The sequence below is a fragment of the Haliotis asinina genome, chromosome 4 (assembly GCF_037392515.1).
Source record: "Haliotis asinina isolate JCU_RB_2024 chromosome 4, JCU_Hal_asi_v2, whole genome shotgun sequence".
Classification (NCBI taxonomy): domain Eukaryota; kingdom Metazoa; phylum Mollusca; class Gastropoda; order Lepetellida; family Haliotidae; genus Haliotis; species Haliotis asinina.
Window position 1 is genome coordinate 46,829,272 of NC_090283.1, and position 25,602 is coordinate 46,854,873.

The window sequence follows — 25,602 nt, forward strand, 5'->3', positions numbered from 1 at the left end:
TGATCTTATGACACAGAAGCAGGAATAGAATCGGCACCACACAATGCCAAGCAAGTCTGTTCAACAACAAATACAACTGTTATTGACAGGGTTCCAGGAAACTTCACAAGCCATTGAATATTTACTCACATGTTATCATTCACACAGGGTATGTCATTGTTTTCACACTCTTGGATCCAGGCTGTTGGGTTATTTTAAACGAATGAGGCAAAATAGACATCACAGATGATTATTCTTCGTAGAGGCTATTTAGGGTTACTAAACATGTAAGTTTCTAAAGTAAATACTGTCACTGAGTGAGTTAATGATCTGCTTTTAGCACTGTCCCAGCGATATCACGCCAAGGGTGAGTGAGTGAGTGAGTTTAGATTTACGCCACATGCAGCAATATTCCAGCTTTATAGCAGCAGTCTGTTAATAATCGTGTCTGGACCAGACAATCCAGTGATCAACAACATGAGCATCGATCTGCGTAATTGGGAACCGATGACATGTGTCAACCAAGTCAGCGAGTCTGACCACCCGATCTTACGACAAGCATAGTCACCTTTTATGGCAAGCATGGGTTGCTGAAGGCCAATTCCTTCCCGGGACCTTCACGGGTCTCACGCCATGGCACTTACCAGAAATGGGCATCACACAATCATTGTACCCATGGGGCATTTGAACCCAGATCTTCAAATGCTCCTTACTTAACCACCTGCCTATCCCTCCACCCCACTCTAAGTGTGTCAGAAGTCACACCAGCAGGGATGCTAACAATGTGCAATACAAAAGATACAGCACTTTTTGTACTGATCTATGTACAGGTGATGCCTGTATTGGCTCAGTGAATGATGAGGTGTAAAAAAGCTGAAAAGCCTTCATTGGGTATTTCACACTGTACTGCTTGTTTTGTCTTACTGTTGTTGCTTGCTATCTTATCATGCATATTTGTACACAAAAAACTCAGAACCTGGTTTATGGGGATTCTGTTTGCATATTTCATGCAACTGAATATCTGTCGGTCATGGTGTTGAACAAATATCTGTCAAGTGATAAAACCATTCTTCAAAACTCGAACAAAACATTTAGGTTCATTTATCAATCTTCAATTCTTCTAAAAATATTACACCTTGTCACAACTTTAGTAAACCTGAACCCAAAACAAAATAGACGTGCATGTACTGAAGGCATTTCAGGGTCATCCTGTCTAGTTTTCCAGCAAGCACCCTGTGCCTGGCATTATCTGGAGGCAGATGTGTTATCTCCCAGTCTCTCCCAGTCTACACAAGCCCAGCCCCCTGTTGCTGTAGCTGAAACATCCACAACAGGTAGCCACTCTATCAGCTACAAAAAACATGGACCAACACATAGTCCTCAAAAACAAGCTAGATATAAGCTGAAAAAATACCATATAAAAGAATTCTGAAGTGTTATGGAACCTTTAAACTTTACAGCTTTTTAACATTGCCATTCTGTATTAGTCACATGTAACCCTCAAGTTAGAAGGAAGCTTACAGTATAAAGAATTTCTCCAGTGCTATGAAGCCTCCAAGAATCAATGATACTACATTGAAACCTCAGTCATCAAGGAATCTTTACGTATCAAGGAAACTTTAAGTTTTTATTAAGTATCAAGGAGCCCTCAAGTATCAAAGAGCCCTTTAATAGTAGGTAATGTTCTAGTATCAAGGAATCCTCTGGTATCAAGGAGCCCTCACGTATCAAAAATCCCTTTAATATTAGGTAATGTTCTAGTATCAAAAAACCCTCTAGTATCAAGGAGTCATCTAGTATCAAGGATCCTTCAAGTAACTCCATGAACATCAATCGTCTTTAGCTTCACATCAGATATGTGTATCACAACACTACTGTCAGAAGTTGAACTACACAACATGAGCTCTTAGTTTATATCAGTGACAGAACTTTCTTTCAGCTCTCTAACAGAGTAATGAACAATTCCCCCTCCGAATTTCCACCAGTGCCAGTTCTTTATTACACTGCCTAATAGACATTAGCAAGTCTAGCTGTGACTTCATATCAGCACCAGGCTATATTTCAACATGGGCAACTCTAGATGAGAGTTTCAATCAGTGCCAGACCAAATTTCGACATGGGCAACTCTAGCTGAGAGTTTCAATCAGTGCCAGACCATATTTCGACATGGGCAAGTCTAGCTGCGAGTTTCAATCAGTGACAGACTATATTTCGACATGGACAAGTCTAGCTGTGAGTTTGTATCAGTACCAGACTATATTTCGACATGGGCAACTCTAGCTGAGAGTTTCAATCAGTGCCAGACCATATTTCGACATGGGCAAGTCTAGCTGTGAGTTTCAATCAGTGACAGAGTATATTTCAACATGGGCAAGTCTAGCTGTGAGTTTGTATCAGTACCAGACTATATTTCGACATGGGCAACTCTAGCTGTGAGTTTCAATCAGTGACAGAGTATATTTCAACATGGGCAAGTCTAGCTGTGAGTTTGTATCAGTACCAGACTATATTTCGACATGGGCGAGTCTAGCTGTGAGTTTCTATCAGTGCCAGACCATATTTCGACATGGGCAAGTCTAGTCCAACATACTCCTGGTATCTGCCAGTGCCAGTCTCTGCCTGCAGTCTAGGTCATACTTGCTAGTCAGTATCAGAACAGCCTGTAGGAGAATACCTGACTGGTCGTGTTTATTTATTTTGTGAAATTAAGGGGTGAAAGATAATCAGTTGGACATGAATCAACATGGGGTGGGGCATCAAGTGATGACCCGGGGAGCCTGGTTTATCTGTAGTACTTCTGGGCTCCATGTCTCTCAGACTGAATGCTCCATCTGGAACTGAGGGGTGTTTGTAAACACCATTTACAAGAGTCAAACAAACTGTGAGTCCCGATAAAGTTGATAAATTCGCATTCATGTTGCCACTTCAGTTGAGTGTCTACTACAGAGTCTGTATGCAGTAATCAGTTCAGCAGTCCATCAGATATACATGCACAGGAATATGTAGCTTGATAAACAGTTGTAGATATCCATAGCTTTAATAACAATTTATGAATAGCTGCATCTTCCAAAACAAATATATGCAAATTTATGCAAATATATGTAAATTTAGATTTAACGTCTAATTGATGATCCATTATGATAAGGATCATCTATGTATATTTCTATATCTTTGTACCTTTTATGTTTATATCTGTAGTTTGTAGCATATTGCCACTGTTCCTTAACGGAAGGCTATGCGATAGATATCTTATCTTATCTTATCTTATCTATAGTATAACATTTAGTTTCAAAATAACCCTCATTTATGTCCATACATTTTCTGAATGCTGAATTGGGATATAATTGACAGAAAAGCATCAAATATTTGAACATTATATTTTACCGATCACTATGTCAGAATTAGCTCATCCTGTTATATTATTGGGTTTGTTACAACTAAATTGCTTGTTGTTGTTTACTTACTGCCAGTCACCAGAAAATAAATGTTTGATGAAAGTGTTACCCATAGATAAGCTGACACCATTCTATAGGCTAATTTTTGGAGTTATATGGATCACAGTTTAGTGTTCACAAGAGTGTCCACTGGCAAAATTGTCCACTAGCTTATTAATTGTCTGCCCTTGAAGTTCAGGGTTACAACTGATCTTCAGTGATCCATGCTTGTCGTAAGAAGGGACTAATGGGATTAACTGGTGAGGCTCGCTGACTTGGTTGACACACGCCATCGGTTCCCAATTGCGTAGATTGATGCTTATGCTGTTGATCACTGGATTGTCTGGTCAAGACTTGACTATTCACAGACCATTGCCATATAGCTAGAATATTGCTGAGTGCAGCATAACACTACAGTCATTCACTCACTATAAATTGTCCATTGCTTCCATATGCATAGAAATAATACTGAAGTCAAACTATCAGCAAACTCACACACATCACGTCCAGAAGCAAGCAAATGAGTAAGTTTGGTAGAAGACACAACACATTCCCTTTCCAACTGGGTATGCAGAAAAAAAGAAATCGGACACCATCTTGCCCTTCCACATGTGAAATGTTTTGAGGGAGAAGAGTTCCTCTGTTTGTTATCTCAACTTCAAAATTTTCACTGCCTCCATTTAACTGCCATGGCATGGGTACACAGGAGGTAATCTGACACTTAAACAACACAACATGATACAAAACAGAAGTATCTGGCCTAATTTAGTAATTCCAGCTGGTCACAGGGCTTTCCAAGAGAAGAGTTGTTTCACAATGATATACTGTAAATCATTAAATTTCTGCGAGCATGATATTTTTGCGAAAATTGCGAATGACTTGAGCTCACAAAAATATCATGACACAGTTTGATGGTAGAATGCAATGAATAATAGGCAAACAACCTGTCCTGTCTTCGCTTTATTATTCACCAGTTCATATAATTAACAATAGATCTAGACAATACATATATTAAGCAACAACAATGAGGAGAATGACTAATTACTAGCATTACTCATACTCACGTGTCACATGTCAAACAATGGATACCTGAACAAAAGTCACTCAATCAGTAGTCCAACACACATTTCTTAGAAACTGTTTGAAAGGCCGAGACCATCCAGCGAGCATGGATAGGTTTCATGCCACTTATTTGGAGATAAACAACTGAAACTGACTAAACTGGTCCTTCATGAGTGCCAATTTATTAGAGTCATTCCATTTATTTAATCCCTTTGAATTGTTTTAAGCTTATCTGGCCTATGCAGCAAGTGTTGTATCTAGGAAAACATCACTGATTGCATACATGCAGAAGTACTCCACTGAATGGTGTTTATAATTAGCGGCAAACTTTAATATGTGATTAGATTTACTCCACATAAAACTTTCAGATGCAAGTAAGCTTTGAAACTGTCAGACTAAACTATGTTTTGAGAATTAGGCAAGTCGCAAAAATATCGCAAGTCGTGATTTACAGTATCTCTCTCGTTGTTTCTTTGCATTTCTCATGATTACCCAATTTTTGTGTCCATAGGTGGAATCAGGTCCCTAGTATCCACTATTTTTCTCACTTGGAGGTCTCAATAGCAGAATCAAATTTCAGAATTGGCTCCCCTGGTATGTTTCTGCTGACAAAAACCATGCCGTAGTCAATATCAGAATACAGAAACGGAACCTGGGATATATCTATTCCACACTGTGTCATTTTCTTGTGTGAAACTGTCAAACTGTCATATTAGAGGTATTTGATTGTGTTCTATATAAAATGAACATACACCAGAACAAATATTTCAGGATGTGCAACATCAGTGTCTCATATTCATTTCAAAAGGAATAACTGCATACAGTTTTGTTTTGGGGGTGTCTGGAGAATATGGAATGTTCACCATTTAAAATGCCAGGTATGTTTCTGTATACCACGAAGTACCTGGGGTACATATCTGTACTACCTGTGCTGACAAGGACCCTTTCAGCTCCATCATCAAAGATGATAAGTCTCTGAGAACTCTAAAAGTATCAGGTCTGCTCTCGATTATACAAATGTCAAATTGCATCACACTGACTTACCAAGATTATCTTCTTCCAAGATATGTTAATCAGCCCCTACACCCATCTTGGGCACTAATAACTTCCTAAAACAGGTTCACTCTCTCAATTAAAAACTCTTGAGAGGGCCCCTGACCTGGTAGACCCCATTCTTATACTACCTTACCTCCCCATGCTAATATCCTTCCGTATCCCTAACCAGACCCCATGTCCTGATTTACACCCCATGTCCCTTATATCCTCCTCATCACTCCATCCCTCTTTCAACTCCCCCTCCAACCACCCCTACCTTTGCTACAGGCTCCATCCCTCCCAGACCCCCCTCTGTCCCTCTGCCCAACCCACCCACTTGGGCCTGATTGATGTATCTCATTAGGAGCTATTATCACTCTATATGGGAGGTTACAGCCCTGGCTGACTGGAGTCAGTGCAGCAGCCTGGCAGTGAAGGGGAACACTGACAGTTACTCTGGAGGTACAGATCCTCCATCTGGAGTATGCCTCTGCTTTAGAACAAACAGGAGACACAGTATCAAGCCTCAAGTCAAGGTAGGATTCCTCAGATAAATCTGCCCTTGTCTTGGACTAATGTTCAGTCTCAGAATGTAATATACCTATACTAATAACTATAGTTTAAAACAATGTCCAGAAACAATTGCCAAATATGTTGTCATATATACAGTTTTAAATGAATTATGTGTATTTCAACAGTCTGGTCACTCCTTATATTGTTTCAATGGCATTATACAACACGTTTTGTGAAACACTTATAAAGTAAATCATCCACTTGAGAAATGTATCTGTGTATTTCTATACTACTGTGTTTATGTTTGTAGTTTACAGAATATTGCCATTGTTCCTTCATGGAATGCTATGAAATACTTATCTTTCTTATAATTTTGGTAGGGACAACTAATAATCCCGTATTATTTTCCCCATTGAAAAGGAACCTCAGTGAGATGTGGGGTTCAGAATCTGATGAAATCTAGACTCGCTTCATTTAAATAATGTTGTCAGAACACTCCAATATATGACAGTTAAGGGAAGAAAGTTTAGAAAGCCAAAGTAGCAGACATCAATTATACAGACTACTTTGTCTTATAAGCGCCACCATATAGCTGGAATATTGCTGAATGCGGCGTAAAACTAGACTCACTCACACACCCACTCACTTTGTCTTATATATCAGAAAGAGCAACTTCATTTGTTATCAGAGGCAATTAACAGTAGATCAGGTGAATGAGTGAATGAGTGAGTCTGGTTTAAATTTCCATTTTTAGAAATATTCATGTCATATCATAGTGGGAGACACCAGAAAGGACCGTCACACATGGAAGCCATGGGGTAAATCAAACTCTGGTCTTCAGGTTGACAAACAGATGTTATATACAAAAGGCTGCCCCCCACCCTCAGTTGTTCAGGCGGTGAGGGTTGGTGGCTATTGGTTAATGCATATCACTCTATTCATATTATCACAGGATTGTCTGTTCAATGCTTGTTTATAAATATATGTCAAATACTATGAACCAACATCTAGAATATTCTTCAAACAGCATTAGACAACAAACACTTCATACACCAGGAAACAGGCATTAATTTAGTCTGTCTCACAGTCCCTGAAGTGAATAATATTTCTAACTAGCCTCTTCTGCAGCATTAAAGCCCTGAACATGTGCTGAAGGAAGTCCTAAATTAACCCCTCCAGACTTCCTCATTCCCTCCCTCACATGGGCTCAATTAAAAAGGAAATACTGATTTCTATCAAAATTGTATATATTCAAAAACTACACATAGTCTAGCCCCAATTTTGAAGAAACAACAAACCAGTCCACTATATATTCTCATGTTGCAAGCGACAACTCCATCAGTGTGGTTTAGGAGGCATGTCACGCTCCAGTTGATACCCAGACAATAAATGCAACGTTTCTCTGAGGCTGTACACCATAAAGACTTTAGATGTGGTGGCAACAACAGCCTACCTAAATCCTTCCTGGAAATTTCTGTAGTCTTTCTGAACTATGAACAATATTTCTGTTCGCCTTTCAATGAAGATGTCGTTCCAAAAGAGCCTTGTTGTTTGTGGAAAAGTCTCTTGTTCTAGAAAAAGACTTCTTCTGGAAAAGTCGAAAAGGAAAAGTCTTTACAAGAGGGCGTGTGATTAATAATTCAGGAATGAAACAAATCGGTCTGTTCTGAACAAAATGTCCTTCTTTAATTTGGTTCAGCACTTGGCTGAAGGTCTGTGCCAACAAATGTTTTCTTGGAATACAACCCCTCAAAACTAACCCCACTTCCACCAAACTGCTTGCTTCCCACCTTGCTGTCTCTAAGTGAGCTTCTACAAGGTGAAGTTGACGGAAATATCTAACTGGGTGCACTTTGTAGCATGGTCATCTGTAGATATCCAGTGGAACACATTCAAATTATTTACAACCGTTAAACACATTTCAAAGCAAGTGGGTAGCTACACATGATTAAACCAATGAAGAAAATGAAAAACATATATATCTCGTATATGCGTAACAGATCTGCTTTGGCCCTGTTTCAACTTAAAACAAATATAAAAGTATATTTTAAAAAATACTTTTTTCTCCCATAAATTCACAGAAAGCACGAATTCCCAATCCTGTCCATGTGCCAGTCCCCACAGCACTAAGTGACTCCAATACCACCACCTAATGGCGGGGAAGAGGGGAAAGAAGTTGCCTTGCTCAAAGGCTGCAGTGAATACTAAGCACATGGACCTATTGTAATTCTGTCCTTTACAAGAACAAGGCAAGTGTAGAAGGTCTGTTATTCATATTTTTTATGAATTATCATCTAAACTATTGATTATTATCTTGTACTAGTACTGGGGAGACACTGACTGATGCAATGACGTACTAAAGAGTTACTATTTCAGAAGACATTCAGTTTCAATGATTTGGGTTTGATTCTATAAGTAAGTACAATGTGTGAAGCCCATTTCTGCCGTTATATTGCTGGAATATTGCTAAAAGACAGCGATAAGACTCACTCACTCACATTCACCTTCTCCTTCCCCACTGACCTCCCCCAAACCCTTCTCTCCATCCATCAGCATCAGTGTACTTGGCAACCTGACACTGACAACTTCCAAGATCCTGATCAGGCTCTGTGCTGTAACCTGAGACAGAAACTAGTGGAAGATTAAATTTCAGTTAATTTAACAGATTAAGATTTCAAAGATCCCTTAGTTCTGTGCAGATTCCTGTAAACAAATGATTATTCTCTTAAAGCATACGTTATTTGGACAGACACATTTCAAGTCCAATGATTCCCCATGAGATTCGAAAGTTTAGTAAAAATCTAGACTCATGAATCTATGTAATTTGATAACATTATAGATAGTCAGTCTCACAGCCGTCCAAGACTAAGAGTCAGTCTCTGAAATGAACATATTATACAGAAAATAAAATGATCAAGATCTTTAATAGAAAAATCTTCTTTTAATTTCTTGACACACAAGCTTTCGGGGTCATGTCAGACCGGTTCATCAGGTGAACCGACAGTTGATGCTATGACATCAACCCTATGATGTTTAAATTATATGAAATACAACAAAAAGGAGCCAGAGACTTTCATTTTTATAACATATGATAATCTCGACTTGCCACACAGTCTAGACTTGTATGGGCTGCTTTGCACACATTTGTTTCAAGGTCTGGATAACAGACGATCAAAAGTCCTGAACCCCAGCATTTGCCCATCAGCTCAGTTCAGCCTTTTCTGCACTGCTAAAGCTCCAAATGAAGCCGCTCTAGATTTCCTCAGATTCTGAATTATCACCTCATACTCAGGCTCATAAATATATGTGAATATAAAAATATATATTCAGAGACTAAGCATCAATCCACATTATTTATGTGATGGCTGGTAGGCGATATGACTGGCACATGTAGACAATGAACACCAAAGAGGTATTTACTCAAATCAGTTACTGTTCTTTTAGAAGAACAAATGAATCTATCTCCTTTTAAACCTTGTTCCTAAACAAAGCAATCAATCACTTGGTTATATATAAAATGTTTGGGAAAAGATAGGTGGAAAAACAAATTACTGCAAATACTGGCATGCCAGTCTGTCTCGACACAGTCCCTGAACCACTTTATCTTCCTTGCTGCCATGCACTCCGACTGCAATGCTAGCCCTAAATGAAGGAGGTCTAGATTTCCTCAAGTTTTGAATCTTTGGCCTTCCTGGGGCTCCTTTTTAATGTATATGGGTCAGTTTGGCATTTGACACAACATAATAATAAAAGCAGTTCATTCAAGCCTTCACATCCTATGAATTTACAAACTTACCTTAAATGAATGAAAAAATGTTTTAAACTTTGACTGTTTTAAGATGGTTGTTACCACTGTTTGGTCCCCAGAGTTTGGCCCCCAAACATATATATATTTAAGAAACCAAGATATTACAGTTCAAATTCCTAATATAAGATTATCTCACAAAAACACCCACACAGAATTTCTCCTAGGTTACAATCAAGACATTCAATTACAAAATCCTTCAAAGAATATAGCAAAGACATGGAATGACAAGACACAAGTTTTTCCTATTGATTACCTATGGTAAGTATACCAGTTATAAAGACCATTACAGACAGTACCACTATCACCAACACATATCAGCACTGCTGGGACTCCAGGCTGCCATCACCTCAGAACTGAGGGTTCATCCTTGTCTATTTCAGCACTAACAAGGAAGTGTTATCACCTTAATCAGCAAAGCTTATGCTCATGGCCAAGGCGTACTCCTGAACTTTATCTGCTTTCAAAGATAATTGGACATTTTATCTTTGCATTTGACGCCATGTCTATCTTCTCTTCCATGTTGTTTTAGTGTTTATTTCCATCTGTGTAAACAAAGCCAATTCCTTGATAGTTAATTGTATGCAGGGAAGCTACACTCTTGTTTCCTAACACAGCTCCTGCATATGCTCAGCTTCATCAAGGCACAGAAACAGGCATTAAAGGAAACTGGAGATTTTCCGGAAAGGCTTTCAAAATAGTATATGAAATGATATGTAGGTGCGGTTATTTTCCCTAGAAGTTGTTGAGAGGATGCACAGATTTGCTGCAAGTCAGATTACTGAGAAAATGTTCTCTGCAACTTTAAGGGTTTCTGTCAACATGACCAAAGAACATTTTCTGCATGTGAAATTTCCATATTCCTTGATACCCGATTACTTTGTTGGTGTAATTTCACAATTTTTGTTTGCTCAGTAATATGACCTAATCCAATCTATAAATTTACAAATCAAATAGGAATCAACATGATGAACAGTGAGAAAGTGTAGAATCAGATCAGCAGTGCTACATCTGTAAAATCCAATCAAATTACACCTCCAACCCACATCTACATACACACTCCAGTCGTAGTCAGGCTTGTTTCACATTCATTGTTTCGATTGCCTTGCTGGGGTTCAGCAATCACATGCGCACCACATGCTGGGGGTGATCGACTGCACATGATGGGGAAATACGCACAATCCCCTGTGTAAACAACGATTTCCTTCCCATCAATCTCACATAAATATAATGTATTCTCTACAGGAGGTCACACAACAATTACTGTTGTGTGGTGGAGGTATCGACATCTGTATACATACATCTGTTAACCTACTCTGTCATCATCATACAATGATTCAGTGAGAGTTCCTGCAGGGCGAAATATTTTTTCAAGCATTATAGCTTTATGTACTTACAAGTGTAATATCTTTATGACTCGGTAATGTCTGTCCGATGTCAGTGCCAAATATTACCAATAAAATGTTTGAGGTTAATGCTGAACAAGTAATTCGAGTAATAGACATGTTAGTTATTCAATGTTAAATCTACCACTGAACCTAAACTGACATTACAGTTACAGAGAAAAGTTATATTTCAAACACACATTTCTACAAAGGGAGATAAATAAATGTGATCTAAAAGCAGAACATTTCTAGAACTGAGACCCCCACCAGATCAATCATTCTAGTTTGGAATTGGACTTTTATTCAATATATAGTATTCCTTTGGGTATGAAGAACCATCCACTGTCAAACCCATAGTCTGTTGTACAGATCCTGAAGTATATATATCCAAGAAAGCCCACGCAAGTCTAGAAAATGTGGCAAGTCTAGATTTCCTTCTGAAAATGAACGAAGTCTCAGGGCTCCATTTCATTATATTATTTTTTTCAGTATGAACATTTTTTCAGTAAAATATGTTCATTTCAGAGACTAGCTGTTAGTCTATCAAACCCATTCAATAAGGCTCTATGGCACCCAAAGTTCTCTGTCACCAATCTCCAGCATAGTGGCTCATGCTGGAGAACCTCCAGCAGACGAGCAAAGAAGGTGGCATGACGTCAGCAGGATAAAGGTCAGGAGGCTTCCAAACATCTCTGGGAGTACAAGTTAACAGCATATCAGCAATATTTCACCCATATTGTGACCTTTGTGGGAAAGGAACTGAGTGAGATCTTTTGCTGCTTTGAACAATGTCCACAGTATACTACATCAACCATGCTAGTGCTTGACAAGTATTAGATGAGCTAGCGCATTGAACACATTTGTGACAAGCAGGCAGGGCAAGTAATCTCAACGAATACACTTGGTTGCTACAGGTAGATTGGTGACTAACGGCATGCACTACATGCTGAGAGTGGTGTGAAATCAATACCGCTACTGTTTAACACTTGTCTCATAGAGTGATTTAGTTCAGAAAAACACCATCATGGCATGATGCACAGGAGGAAAATGAACTTTTCAAAATTTGGATGACAACCTGTTTCCCTCTTGTTCCAAATGGAATGTTCTGGAGGGTATTCCTATATATGCAAATTGGGGTCATTTGTCAGGTCATGGCTCATCTGATACTTGTCAAGCAGTAGTATAGTTAAACCACAGGTGTTTTACTAAGACCTGTTCTGTCCAGGAATCCTCACTGGTGAAGTCAAAATAAGTGAACAGTGAAGCTGACCATTGGCCCTTATCTCCAGTATCTGGGCCTAAATTTCTTAAGCTTTCTTAGTGCTAAGATAGTCAATAAGTTAATAATTACACTATGGAATTTATAAAGTGGTCAAATGCAACACGTCATATTTGGGATTTCACTTTCTTACTTTCACTACCAAGAAAGTGAAATCCCAAATATGACATGTGTTGCATTTGACCACTTTCTAAATGGCATTGTATAATCATAGCTTTCGGCCATGCCAATTGACACTTATCAAAGGGTACACAAAGTATGCAGTCTAGACTACCTGTTGTCCAACCTCCATTTAGTAGAAGTCGCGGTGGCTGAGCAGGCTAGTGCCTGACTGAGGGTCCGTATGGGACTCGACCAAAAAATACTAGTATTTGTACTTTACTAAGAAAGTGAAATCCCAAATATGACATATATTGCAGTAAGTTGATGTATGGCACTTACAACAATCTTAGCCCTAAGGAAACTTTGAAAATCTATCCCCTGGAATCTACTGTTTCAAAACAGTCATTTTAGCATTATGTTCTACACATGTCACACTGTTTCTTGGCCCAGAGAAGAAGTGTTCATCTCACCCTATGCTATAACTTAAAAGTCTAAGTGTTTGATTCCCCACACTGTGGTTTCACTCAAAACTCACTGTGTTCAGGCTCCCTTTCCACCAAGTGTTTAAGCCAAATGTCAATATGTTGATGTTTCCACTTTCCACCCCATTGACAGTCATTCAACTCAAACATCCATGAGTTCATGTCTCCACCACACCTTGAGGTTGATGTGTTCGATTCTTGTCTCCAACCCATCCCATCCTGTCATAAAACTTAAGTCATTATGTGTTATGTTACCATCCCACCAACTGTTTTATCTCAACTTCAGTGTGTTAGGTTCCATCCCACCCAGAGTTTTATCTCAACATCAATGCGTTAGGTACCATCCCACCCAGTGTTTTATCTCAACATCAATGTGTTAAATTTCCACCCACCCAGTGTTTTATCTCAACATCAATGTGTTATGTGTCCATCCCACCAACTGTTTTATCTCAACATCAGTGTGCTACGTTCCTATCCCACCCAGTGTTTTATCTCAACATCAGTGTGTTACATTCCCATCCCATCCAGTGTTTTATCTCAACATCAATGTGATACGTTCCCATCCCACCCAGTGTTTAACCTCAACATCAGTGTGATACATTACACCCTGCCCAGTGTTTTGTCAAAATGTTTGTCATTTCTACAATCTACAATATCTACAATTAAACTTCATGGACTGCCTGACCATTAACTCAATATACAGTATGGTTCAAAATTATTGAGAATAGCTAAAGCATTTCATATTCTTAAACGAGAACAAATCAGATAAAATTGAATGTATTGTGAAAGTGAACTGACCTTTTCATGTTGTGTAGGTAACAATTTAATATTTTATCAAGTCTCCTTGAGCTTCACGGCACAGTCTAAGACGGGTAGGCATACTTCCTATCAGAGAGGTTAGTGTCTTGTGAGTTATGCTGTCCCAGTATCGGACCACTTCTCTCTTCATGTCTTCAATTTTTGTCAACCCCTTTTGACTCACACATTCCTTCATCATCCCCCAAATGTTCTCAATGGGATTTAAGTCAGGACTATATGCAGGAAATGGTAATGCAGTCACATTTTTCTCCTGAAACCACTGCTTGGCATGTTTTGCGGTGTGTTTAGGATCATTATCTTGCTGCAAAATCCAGTCATTTCCATAAAACACATGTGCACTTGGAAGGAGAAAATTATCTAATATGTTAGTGTAGCGTTGACTTGTCAGATTTCCCTCAAACACACACAGCGGGGTCGTTCCTAATAAGGATATCCCTCCCCATACATGAAACTTTGGGCTGTATTTAGGTCGTCGATACAACAGTGCTGACGCAGACTTTGTCCATATTTTCACATTATTGGGATATACCCATATTGAGCTTTCATCAGTAAAAATCACATTTTCCCAGTCAAAGTTTTCATGTGCCAAATACCACTCAACACGCCTGTCTTTATGTTCTTGTTTCATGAGAGGAGAAGGAACTCCAGTCTTTTTCTCCCATCCAAGATCAATCAAATTTCTTCTAACTGTAGATTTTGATACAACTGTTGATCCCCTTTCTATCATTTCATACCTGATGTTGGAGATGCTTGCCCTTTGCTTTTTAGACGCTAAAATTCCCAGTCGGACGCGATCTGAGAAGTCCAATTTTCTGGGTCTCCCTGCTCCTTTCTGGTGCCCCAAATCCTTTCCCTCTTTAAAATTCTTCCTAATCCTATACACAGTAGAAAGAGGAGTTCCTGTTCTCTCTGCCAATGTATTTACATCATCAATTCCTTGATTACACAACTCAAAAATCAACCTTCTTTTATCTTCAACAGACATTGTTGACAGTGCTGAGGAAAATGGTGTCTGCTACAAATTCAGGGGAGGTAACTCTAATTGTACTATACTCAGTAGGCCAAGAAGAGTTACCTCCCTTATATCATTACTTAGTTTTAAGTATCAGTGAATCAGTTGAGGTGTTAGGGTAGCTCAAAGTAAGAAGAAAAATTCTCAATAATTATGAACCAGACTATATAATACAAAACAACTGTCACCACCAGACAAACAATGAAACACACGCCCCACCCAGCCTCTTGTCATTATAGGAGTGGCGGGGTAGGTTAATCATCACACAAAAGACTGGGTTCAATTCCCACATGGGCACTGCACATCAAGGCCATTTCTCGTACCCCTCACAATGATTTTGCTGAAATATTGCTAAAAGTGGAATAGAAACTCACTCACTCACTCACAGTGACTCAGTCTTCCGAACACTTCAGAGTAGATCAATGCAAAAACAACTGCTTGGTTAGACAACCAAATACCATGGATTTACTTTCAATGTATCTATATATATTCAGCACACCTGTTTATGTCTGTCTCAGCATCAAAAGAGTCATATCACTATTATATAGCACTATAAGAGTTAATGCTCTCACCACCTGGCGTACAGGAAATCGCTGTCTGTGTTGGCTGATTCCACAAACACTCAGCGCTTGCCAGATTACCACACACTGGCAAATATTGCAGGTTGAGTAACAATAATTTGTCTGCTTCCTGATATCAAGAAAAAGTTGGTAAATTGTGGAATTCCATATTTCCGCCTCTTTACACCTTGGAAGACAAGGTAAGACTATCTCATATATGTGCAGAGCAAAAGGGGATATTTTATCACATTGATTATATATCAAATTCTTTGTTTTCTTTATAGCTAAATTTGGTATGAGGTGATTGGACACTGCTATGCAGTACAGAATCACTATACGGTATTCTGTAAAGATGCATCAAATGTTTCACTATCGATGGAATGCAATTGTTGAGTCTCCAAAAGCAATTGTTCAATGGTACAATCTAAAACCTATTGATGCGTTGATTGTGTCTGTGACTATTGATAGTTTCGTTACTGACTTTACTTCCATTAAATATTTACGTTGTTTTGCATTTTTTAATGCTACGATACATACTTAAGCAGCTTGAAGGATTTTTTTAACTGTGTACTTTACCTGGGTTCAAGTTTCTAAGAGAGTTACTAAGAGATTGAAATGACATCAACTTGGTTTTTTTGTCATAAAACTATACATTCATTTGGGAACTGACTTCAAATGAGACAATTCAAGGAGAGAAAAAAATATTGCAATAGTTGGTTGCAATAGCGTGCTGCAAGAGACTATCTCTAACGTGACACTAATGCTTCCTCCCAATAGTCACCCCTTAACTATACAGTGCTGACAGTCCAAGGAACATGATTAAACTACCACCAAGTGCATGTTGAGGAGAAGCTAGTTGTGCAAGACAAAAATACAAGTCAGACAACAAACTGAATTTCTTAAACATACATTTAGTGCATTGTTCATATAAATACTAGGTTGCATTTTTTCAGAGGATGCACTTTGTATTTTTTTATATCAAGTTCTGTGATGGTTCCAATTTGAATATTGTTACAGAGAAGAGAAATGAACATTTCTTGTATAGCATGGTATCAAGAAGGTAACAGGTGAAAGGATTACAATCTAGTATATTTCCTAACCATTCTTATATTTATCCTATCCGTCACAAGGTGATATCATTGCTTACTTGCAAGTACACCAGCATAATAAACAGTTTTGCAAATTTTGTGTTCTTTCCTCAGGTAAACAAATTATTCCTAAAGTAAAGAATATCCTAGTTATGGATTATTAAACAATGAAGCATAGTTATGGATAACAATGAAGCATAGTTGTGGATAACAATGAAGCATAGTTGTGGATAACAATGAAGCATAGTTGTGGATAACAATGAAGCATCATGGATAACAATGAAGCATAGTTATGGATAACAATGAAGCATAGTTGTGGATAACAATGAAGCATAGTTGTGATAACAATGAAGCATAGTTGTGGATAACAATGAAGCATAGTTGTGGATAACAATGAAGCATCATGGATAACAATGAAGCATAGTTATGATAACAATGAAGCATAGTTGTGGATAACAATGAAGCATCATAAGTAATGGATAACAATGAAGCATAGTTGTGGATAACAATGAAGCATAGTTGTGGATAACAATGAAGCATAGTTGTGGATAACAACAAAGCATCATACGTTATGGATAACAATGAAGCATAGTTGTGATAACAATGAAGCATAGTTGTGATAACAAAGCATCATAAGTTATGGATATCAGTGAAGTTATGGATAACAATGAAGCATAGTTGTGATAACAATGAAGCATAGTTGTGATAACAATGAAGCATAGTTGTGGATAACAATGAAGCATCATAAGTCATGGATAACAATGAAGCATAGTTATGGATAACAATGAAGCATAGTTGTGGATAACAATGAAGCATCATGGATAACAATGAAGCATAGTTATGAAAACAATGAAGCATAGTTGTGGATAACAATGAAGCATCATAAGTAATGGATAACAATGAAGCATAGTTGTGGATAACAATGAAGCATAGTTGTGGATAACAATGAAGCATAGTTGTGGATAACAACAAAGCATCATAAGTTATGGATAACAATGAAGCATAGTTGTGATAACAATGAAGCATAGTTGTGATAACAACAAAGCATCATAAGTTATGGATATCAGTGAAGTTATGGATAACAATGAAGCATAGTTGTGATAACAATGAAGCATAGTTGTGGATAACAATGAAGCATCATAAGTCATGGATAACAATGAAGCATAGTTGTGGATAACAATGAAGCATAGTTGTGGATAACAGCGAAACATAAAAAATTATGGATAACAATGAAGCATAGTTGTGGATAACAATGAAGCATCATAAGTTAAGGATAAGCATCATAAGTTATGGATAACAATGAAGCATAGTTGTGGATAACAATGAAGCATAGTTGTGGATAACAATGAAGCATCATAAGTTATGGATAACAGTGAAGCATAGTTGTGGATAACAATGAAGCATAGTTGTGGATAACAATGAAGCATCATAAGTTATGGATAACAGTGAAGCATAGTTATGATAACAATGAAGCATAGTTGTGGATAACAATGAAGCATAGTTGTGGATAACAACGAAGCATCATAAGTTATGGATATTAGTGAAGCATAGTTATGGATAACAATGAAGCATAGTTATGGATAACAATGAAGCACAAAATTCTTGAAGCTACTCCAAGTCAGAATCGGTTTTGTGACTACAACGTCAAACAACATAATGTTCTGTACAATTGTTCTGTACAATTGTTCCTGAACATAAATCAGCACCATCAATTTGAACGACGTTGAATGTGGTACCTGCTCTCTACACACACCACAAACAATCAGAGTGAGTGGAGGTGCAGCTGAAATTTATTATCGAGTCTGTACCAGATGATCCAATGATGAACATCATGAGTATCGATCCACACAAATGGCATGTGATGACATCTGGCAATCAAATCAGCAAGCCTGACCACCCAATTCCCATAGTTGCCTCTTACATCAAGCATGGGTTGCTGAAGATCAGTTCTTTTCCGGATCTTCACGGGTAAAAACATACATGAGATAATAAGAACAAAACAATGGAAGGTGGGTTTAGTGTTTGCAAAAGAAAATAATGTTTAAGACTCATCAAAATTTCCCAAAATGGTCACAGAATATTACAACTATAATTACAGCCAAATATATATCAGTATATTTTCTACATTTAAGCTTGGGAAAATTGTACATTCTAAACTCATGCAGCAAAGGGACTACCCTTCATGTTTTTAAAAGCCTTCCTACAAATAGAAATTTGTTTAAATTGGTAATTGAGTCATTCAGTAAAATACCCATTTAAGAAAAGGAAAGCTTTGTTCTTAGTTCTGTTATGGTTCCATATTACTATACTTTGGTTTAATGCAGATACTTATTTACAAACAAGAGTTCATAAAGCTATTGTTAATCCTGTAGGCCAGTCAATTCCGAATGTAGGAGACACGGGTAAACACTGTAGGAAGGGAAAGATCATCTAAATAGTTGACATTTGGAGAGAAACACAGAACCAGCTCATTCAAGCCAGTCTTGAGGGCAGCATGTTGGAAAGGTCTGAACACTGAGGGAAGGGAAACTCAGGGATGGTATGTGTAACTTGTAAGGTGAACCTCACACACAACCAAGGAACAATGTTGTACGTGTTGGAGGTAGCTGGAGATTAGCATACTGCAGTGTTGTAGGGGACATAGTATTGTTCATGTTGAAAAGCAGTTCATAACCCTGTTCCTCAAAGCCATTGTAACGTTAAGACGATGGTAACTCCCACACTTTAACATAGACTTACAACAGTCATAGCACTCAGCGTGATCACTTTGAGGAATGGGGCCCAGGTAGGGAACATTGGTTAAGAAAAGGGAACAGTACAGAAGAATCAACATGTCTGCTAAGCAGGTTTACATTGACCCTTGTATTATCTACATTAGTTTCCAACACTAGAATCAGTCATTACACATTAATTTGATAGTCTCTCATACAAAGCTCAAAGCCAACACAAGTCTAGAAAATGTGACATTGTGAAAAATGATATTGTGAGCAAGTCTAGATTTCCACAGGTTCTGAAAATCACAGTTATTTTTCATTATATTTTATTTTCTTTTGCTATGAACATTTTTTCAGCAAAATACGTTCATTTCTGAGACTAGTTGTTAGTATAATAGTCTTGGTTATGTTCCTGTGAGTCTGCGGTATGTTTCTGTCATGTCTAAGCCACAAAAATTAAAACTTTGGGAGGCAAATGGCAACAGAATCAAAACCATTTCACTGTAATATACCCTCTATCAGCAGAGTTTCATTACAGCTACAAAGAAACACAAGTACTATTATCAAGTTCATGTCACCATATATATTCGTATTTGAAAATATACATGCCATGTTGTAACAACATTAGTGTAGGCTGAGCCCCCACACACCCATTGTGGTCCTTCCATTGGTAATGTTCTGTGTCTAAATAACCATGACATTTATAAGAACAAATACCAGTGTGTCAAAACACATCATAATGATATGTCTAAAAGGGATATATAACAGACAAGAATATTTGCAAAATTAAACAAAGGCAGTGTAAAAAGTTCAAAATGAACAACATTGCCACAGACCTTAATATTTTTGCAACAATTCCCCTTCCTTAAATGAAGAACATTCTCAGAATGTTACAACATCCCAAGAGCAAGGGAAGGAAGCTAGTTATAAAAAAATAAACCAGATCATACTTCCAGCTAGCTTTTAACACATTCCCTAATCTGAAAGAAATATTTCTCTGAGAAAAAAAGTTAAAGCTTTAAAGTGATAGGACAGACATATGTCAGCCGTTATCAGATTTCCCTGGCAGCCCCTTTGACTGCTGGTTTCTCTGCTGGAGGCATGGAAGGTTGTCTCACCTAACGTCATACTTAACGCTGTGGGCAAGTGAGGAAGCCCAGCTTGGTTATAATACCAGCAGGTTTTGCCTCTAAAATATCACACTTTCCCAACTGACATCTAAATAAAGTTACAATCTTATCAAGTTCAAAACATTCTCCCTTCATGCTCTTAGTGAGAGGATGGAGCTGATATTTTCAAAGAAGTTTTCAACCTTTTTGTCTTATTTTCAAGGAGTTGTTACTATATATTTCAAGGAAGAGGTAAATAAAATTTGTTCCAAGAATTTTGAAGTGGGAGCAAATACATCCTGCTAAACTGCTTAATAAATAAATAAGTAATATTTTCATAATGCATAAACAACCTGCCGCCTATGATTAGTTCTAATAGCTTTACACATATGTACAAAACCATCTGGAACATGTATCAGACAAACGTCTCGGTAAAATAATATGTACAAAATCAGTTCTGAGTGAGTGGATCTAGTAATATATTTAGCAACATTTTGGCGAGAGAATCTAGAAATGGGCTTCACACATGCCCATGTGGGGAATTGAACCCAGACTTCGGAGTGACAAGCACACGCTTTAACCACTAGGCCAACCAAACCCCTTTAATTAATAAAGAGTTTAACTTCATTAGCAATTTAACTGAGTCTTAATCATCTCGTATATGTTTCCTCCTTGCAATTCTTGCTTTATAAAAAAACATTTTTTTTAAATCTTACATTACAAGACTGACTGACACCACTTTCAGCAATATTACAGCGGGGGACACCAGAAATATGCTAAAGAAGGAAGAATATATACAATGTATAGAAAGTATTTAGTCGAGTTCAGAATCAACTTTACCAATATCAGTGTTAGATTTTGGTGACATTTTGAGTGGGTCCAAATTGATGAAAATAGTGTTTCTGGGCCCCCTCCAATGTTAAACAGATGGGCAGATGTAAAATAGAGGGGGTCCTCACTGAATTTGATGAGTCAAAACACTCCAAAACCCTCTCTTGAGCCAACACTGCAATATTATGACTTCCTCCAAGTATAACCCCTTTAAAATTCACAAAAAATCCAGTTAACCTTCTGTACTCTGTTCCACAAAGTAGACAGAAATAAGGCAAACACATAATCTGAAACTATCAACACTACAACATGTAGCCCAACCTTCTTGAAACACAAATAAACACAACTTGAGCTTCTGCCAATGATTATTAAAAGCAATGATGAGAGGATATTTCAAAAGGCTGATATTTCCCAGTGATATCAAAAAATGAAACGTGTATTTTTATGTTTACTGTAATTACATTTGCAGGGTCGCAAAGTATGAGTTGCACTTTAGAGCGCCAGCACTGCTCCATCAAGAGATAGGCCGAGGGAGCAGTGAGAGATAAGTGAAGAGTAGGGCACAGCTGGGGAGCGGGTTACGTTCCTGGAGGGAGCTCTACGACAGCATCACGCTAATAAAACACATTTATACAATATAGAGAGGTAATTGCTGGATTTGGCAGTAACGAAAAATGTTTTTGTGGAGAGAGCCATGTTGAGGCCAGCGTAATACAACTGTGGAGGAAGTGTATGTTACGGCTGCTAGGGATGGGAACTGGACTGATGCAGTACCAGAGGTGGAGGCATTCTATTGGAGCCTAGGCATGGACCTTTGCAGGCATAACTGCATCATACTGGATGATTGTGTTTAGTAGTGTGAGTGTGCACTTTGCTGCAGTCAGTGTTTTTCTAAGGCTGTGGAGAATAGGATTTGTGGAAGCTAACACTTTCACAGTCTGGACGGTTGTGTCAAGGTTGTTTCTGTGGAAATTGTGGAAAATCAGGTTTGTGTAAATATCTTAAAACAAATCATTGCTCGAGGTTATGTCTAGGAGATCAAATCTTGCTCAAGGTGAAAGATATTTTATGTAATGATCAGTTCAAAAGAGAATTCAGTACATTTGGTCCTCGTAGGATTGAGAGTCTTTGAAATGTTTCTCACAAAATGCAGTATCTTGATGAGTTCAATACAACAGTGGGACGATTTATTTGTGAGAAGCATTTTGTCCCTCATATTATACTGCTTCTTTTGATGTTCAGCCGGGGGGGATGGTCATTTTACCCTTCTTGTCAGAACTGCTCACCATTATCACACAGCTAGATAACATATGTCACCTGATTCTGGGGTAATCACAGCTTTGTCCTGCAGAAATGTAGATTGTATGAGGGATATGGCCGTGCATTACCTCAAAGTTTGTCTCCCTAAGTCTTTCAATGTGCAGTCCTGTACTATATTGTGCTACATATTGCAACGGATATTTCATCCGATAAGTATCTGAGAGAGAGAAAGAGAGAGAGAGAAAGAGAGAGACAGACAGAGAGAGAGAGAGAGAGTTAGTTTTCACTAAAATCTCATCTCAAACTGAGTTTGACAATTTGAAACAGCTGAATGTTAACTCAACTGCATTTTCTTAAATGATATAGTTCAAACCACAAAAGAAATATGTCCACATAACTCAGATTGTCTACTAAGTTTCAGTTTGACACTGATTTCCGTTCATTCTGGAAAATGCACATTCCAGACTTAAGTTTGTTTTGAGAAATCAGGGCCAGGTCAGAGACTGAGTGATTGTGTGTGGCACAGGAGGGAGTGAGAGAGAGACAGAGAGGTAGGGAAGGTATGGAGAGAGGGACAGAGTGAGACACTGAGAGAGAGTGAGCGAAGGAAATACCATTACAAGGTCAGAGATTGTGTGTAAGAGACCATGACACCACCACCGGAGGGAGTTAGAGGGAGAGACAGACAGACAGACAGACAGACAGACAGACAGACAGGATACCATTACCAGGCCAACCCACTCTCCTGTAGGCCAGCCTACCAGCAAGATAAGATCAGTACTCCTCTGACTAAGTGACTTGTAAAACACAAGATGACAGATACACTGTTACATATTCCTGCTACTTCTTTCAGGTTGGTGTGATTCAAATGGACTGCAACTGTATGGATATGGCCAACAGATGTAAGGAATTACCACAGACAGCAAGGAAGACAGCCAGGAGTGATTGACCTACCGCTTCAGCACCTGAACCTCAGACTGAAGGCAACAAAAGTTGCCCACTCCTTCACTAGGGCAACGGAGGTCAACTGCAGCACTGAACACAAGGCAAAGACAAACTCTTCTTAACAGATGTCTTCATGTTCACAAACACTCAGCACTATATCAGAAGTAAAAGTAGTTCAAAATATGTAATCGGTTTAAAAGAGGGTCAAGCACTCAAGAATACTGCACTGCTGATCTTATCCATCATATTTTGTCGGGTGGAAGATCCTGACCCGTAGGAAACAGAAAAGAGGAAATATAGTATTACTACAGTATCATTACCAGACCACAAAATTTTAATCAAATGATCATCACTATCAGTTTCTCATGATCATTATGAGTGACCAAATCTTGATTAACTGCTTAAACAAGCCATCATATAAAACACTCACTTTGTTGCAGCATGGATACAAGTAAAACAAGAGCTGGATGTATCACACCCATGTGATACCATAAAATCAGAAAATATCCTTGTTTCATAAACACAACCGATCAAGATGAGGATGCTAAGAGTGCAGCGGTATACGCATTATTTCATCCTCGGAGTGATGGCATACCTGTCCCTTGCCTACTACATACACTTCAGGTCTCCACAGAGTGTGGAGTGGACACCCCAAACAGGCACTGGTCAGTTCAGTCACAGCACACCAGTGTCCATTCAAGAGAAGGACGTCATCAGAAACATGAGCATGTGGCAGAAGACAACTGACCACATGAGACTCACTGATGTTTCAAACTATCACAGAACAGATGTCCAGCTTCCATTATTCTTTGAGAAGGAAAACATAAATAATATCAAACTTGGAAAAATCAAGTTTGAATCAGTGGAATTCCAAAATGTGGAGCATATTTATGTGTATGCAGCTTTTCTTGATAAAAGAATACAGAATAAAACATATACACGGATATTTGCACTTCAGAGGATTACAAACCTAGAAGGTCTCTTGTGCAGATTCCACTTGGGTGAAAACAAGGAAAGCGTTGTTACTGTGTACACCGAAAAATATGAAATGTGTGAAAATCATGGCAAAGGCTATGGTGGCTATATTTATTCATGTCAGGTGCCTGAGTTGATACACGAAACACCTACAACTGTTTCCCTGTCAACTTATTCCACCAACTTTGCTCAAAGCAGTCCTCCACTGACCATGAATTTAACTCCACTCCAACCTAATTCTAACTCAGATTCTCAACTAAGTTTCTTCGGAGTATGTGTGCCACCTATATTTGGAAATATTCCACTAAGTATTCTAATTCAGTACATTGAACTGACAAAAATACTAGGTGGATCAAAATTATTTTTCTACAAGTACAATGTATCCAAAAGTGTTGAAAAACTTTTAAAATATTACACAGCAAAAGGTGATATCCATGTTTTGAACTGGCATCTCCCACCAGGTGTTAATGCATTCAATATATGGTACAATGGACAGCTGTTGGCAATTCAAGACTGTCTGTACAGAAACATGGCTGCATTCAAATTTTTACTGTTTACCGATCTTGATGAAATTCTAATTCCCCGACAGGCTAACAACTGGATTACTATGCTACATAACATTGCCTTGAAATCGGAACATAATCTTTCAAACATGGATGACATTGCTGGATTTTCTTTTCAAAGTGTTTTCTTCGGTCCAAATCAAGAGCCAGATCCGGGTCAAACATTACAATTCCTTCAAAGACGTGACCGAACTAAAATAACGAGCAAGATAAGGTCAAAACTGTTGATCCAACCAAGTCACGTGTTTGAGCTGGGGATTCACCATATGAGTAGACCGATACGAGATAACATCACAGTCATGAGCGTGGATCCAGATGAAGCTCTACTACATCACTATAGGTCCTGTGTGAGGTCATTTGATGCAAATATGAAGTGTTATCCTCAAATACGAGATGACACCATATTGAAATACGCAGACTTACTGAATGCACGAACAAGGAGTGTCATGTTGGATGTGTTGAATTTACTCAAACAATCATAAGGCATCTTTGTATCTAAGAATATTTATTACCTCATTAAATGAACATGTAAACTTCCAAGTGTTGAATGATATGTGAAATAATGAACCATGATCAAGTATTATATGCACCAAAGAGTTATGTCCCTTGAACAAGGATCATGATTTTCATAATTGTTGGGTTTAACTCCA

General features: G+C 38.2%; 2 protein-coding genes across 3 annotated transcripts in view; one reads left to right on the plus strand and one right to left on the minus strand.

The window, feature by feature from the left end:
* LOC137281598 (propionyl-CoA carboxylase beta chain, mitochondrial-like) overlaps nt 1-25,602 on the minus strand; it is a 60,594-nt gene that overhangs the window by 19,834 nt on the left and 15,158 nt on the right. The window lies entirely within an intron of this gene.
* Nucleotides 23,909-25,488, plus strand: LOC137281599 (beta-1,4-galactosyltransferase galt-1-like). The gene has a single exon (XM_067812936.1). It carries the CDS (start codon nt 23,950-23,952, stop codon nt 25,432-25,434), a length of 1,485 nt encoding a protein of 494 aa, XP_067669037.1. The 5' UTR covers nt 23,909-23,949; the 3' UTR covers nt 25,435-25,488.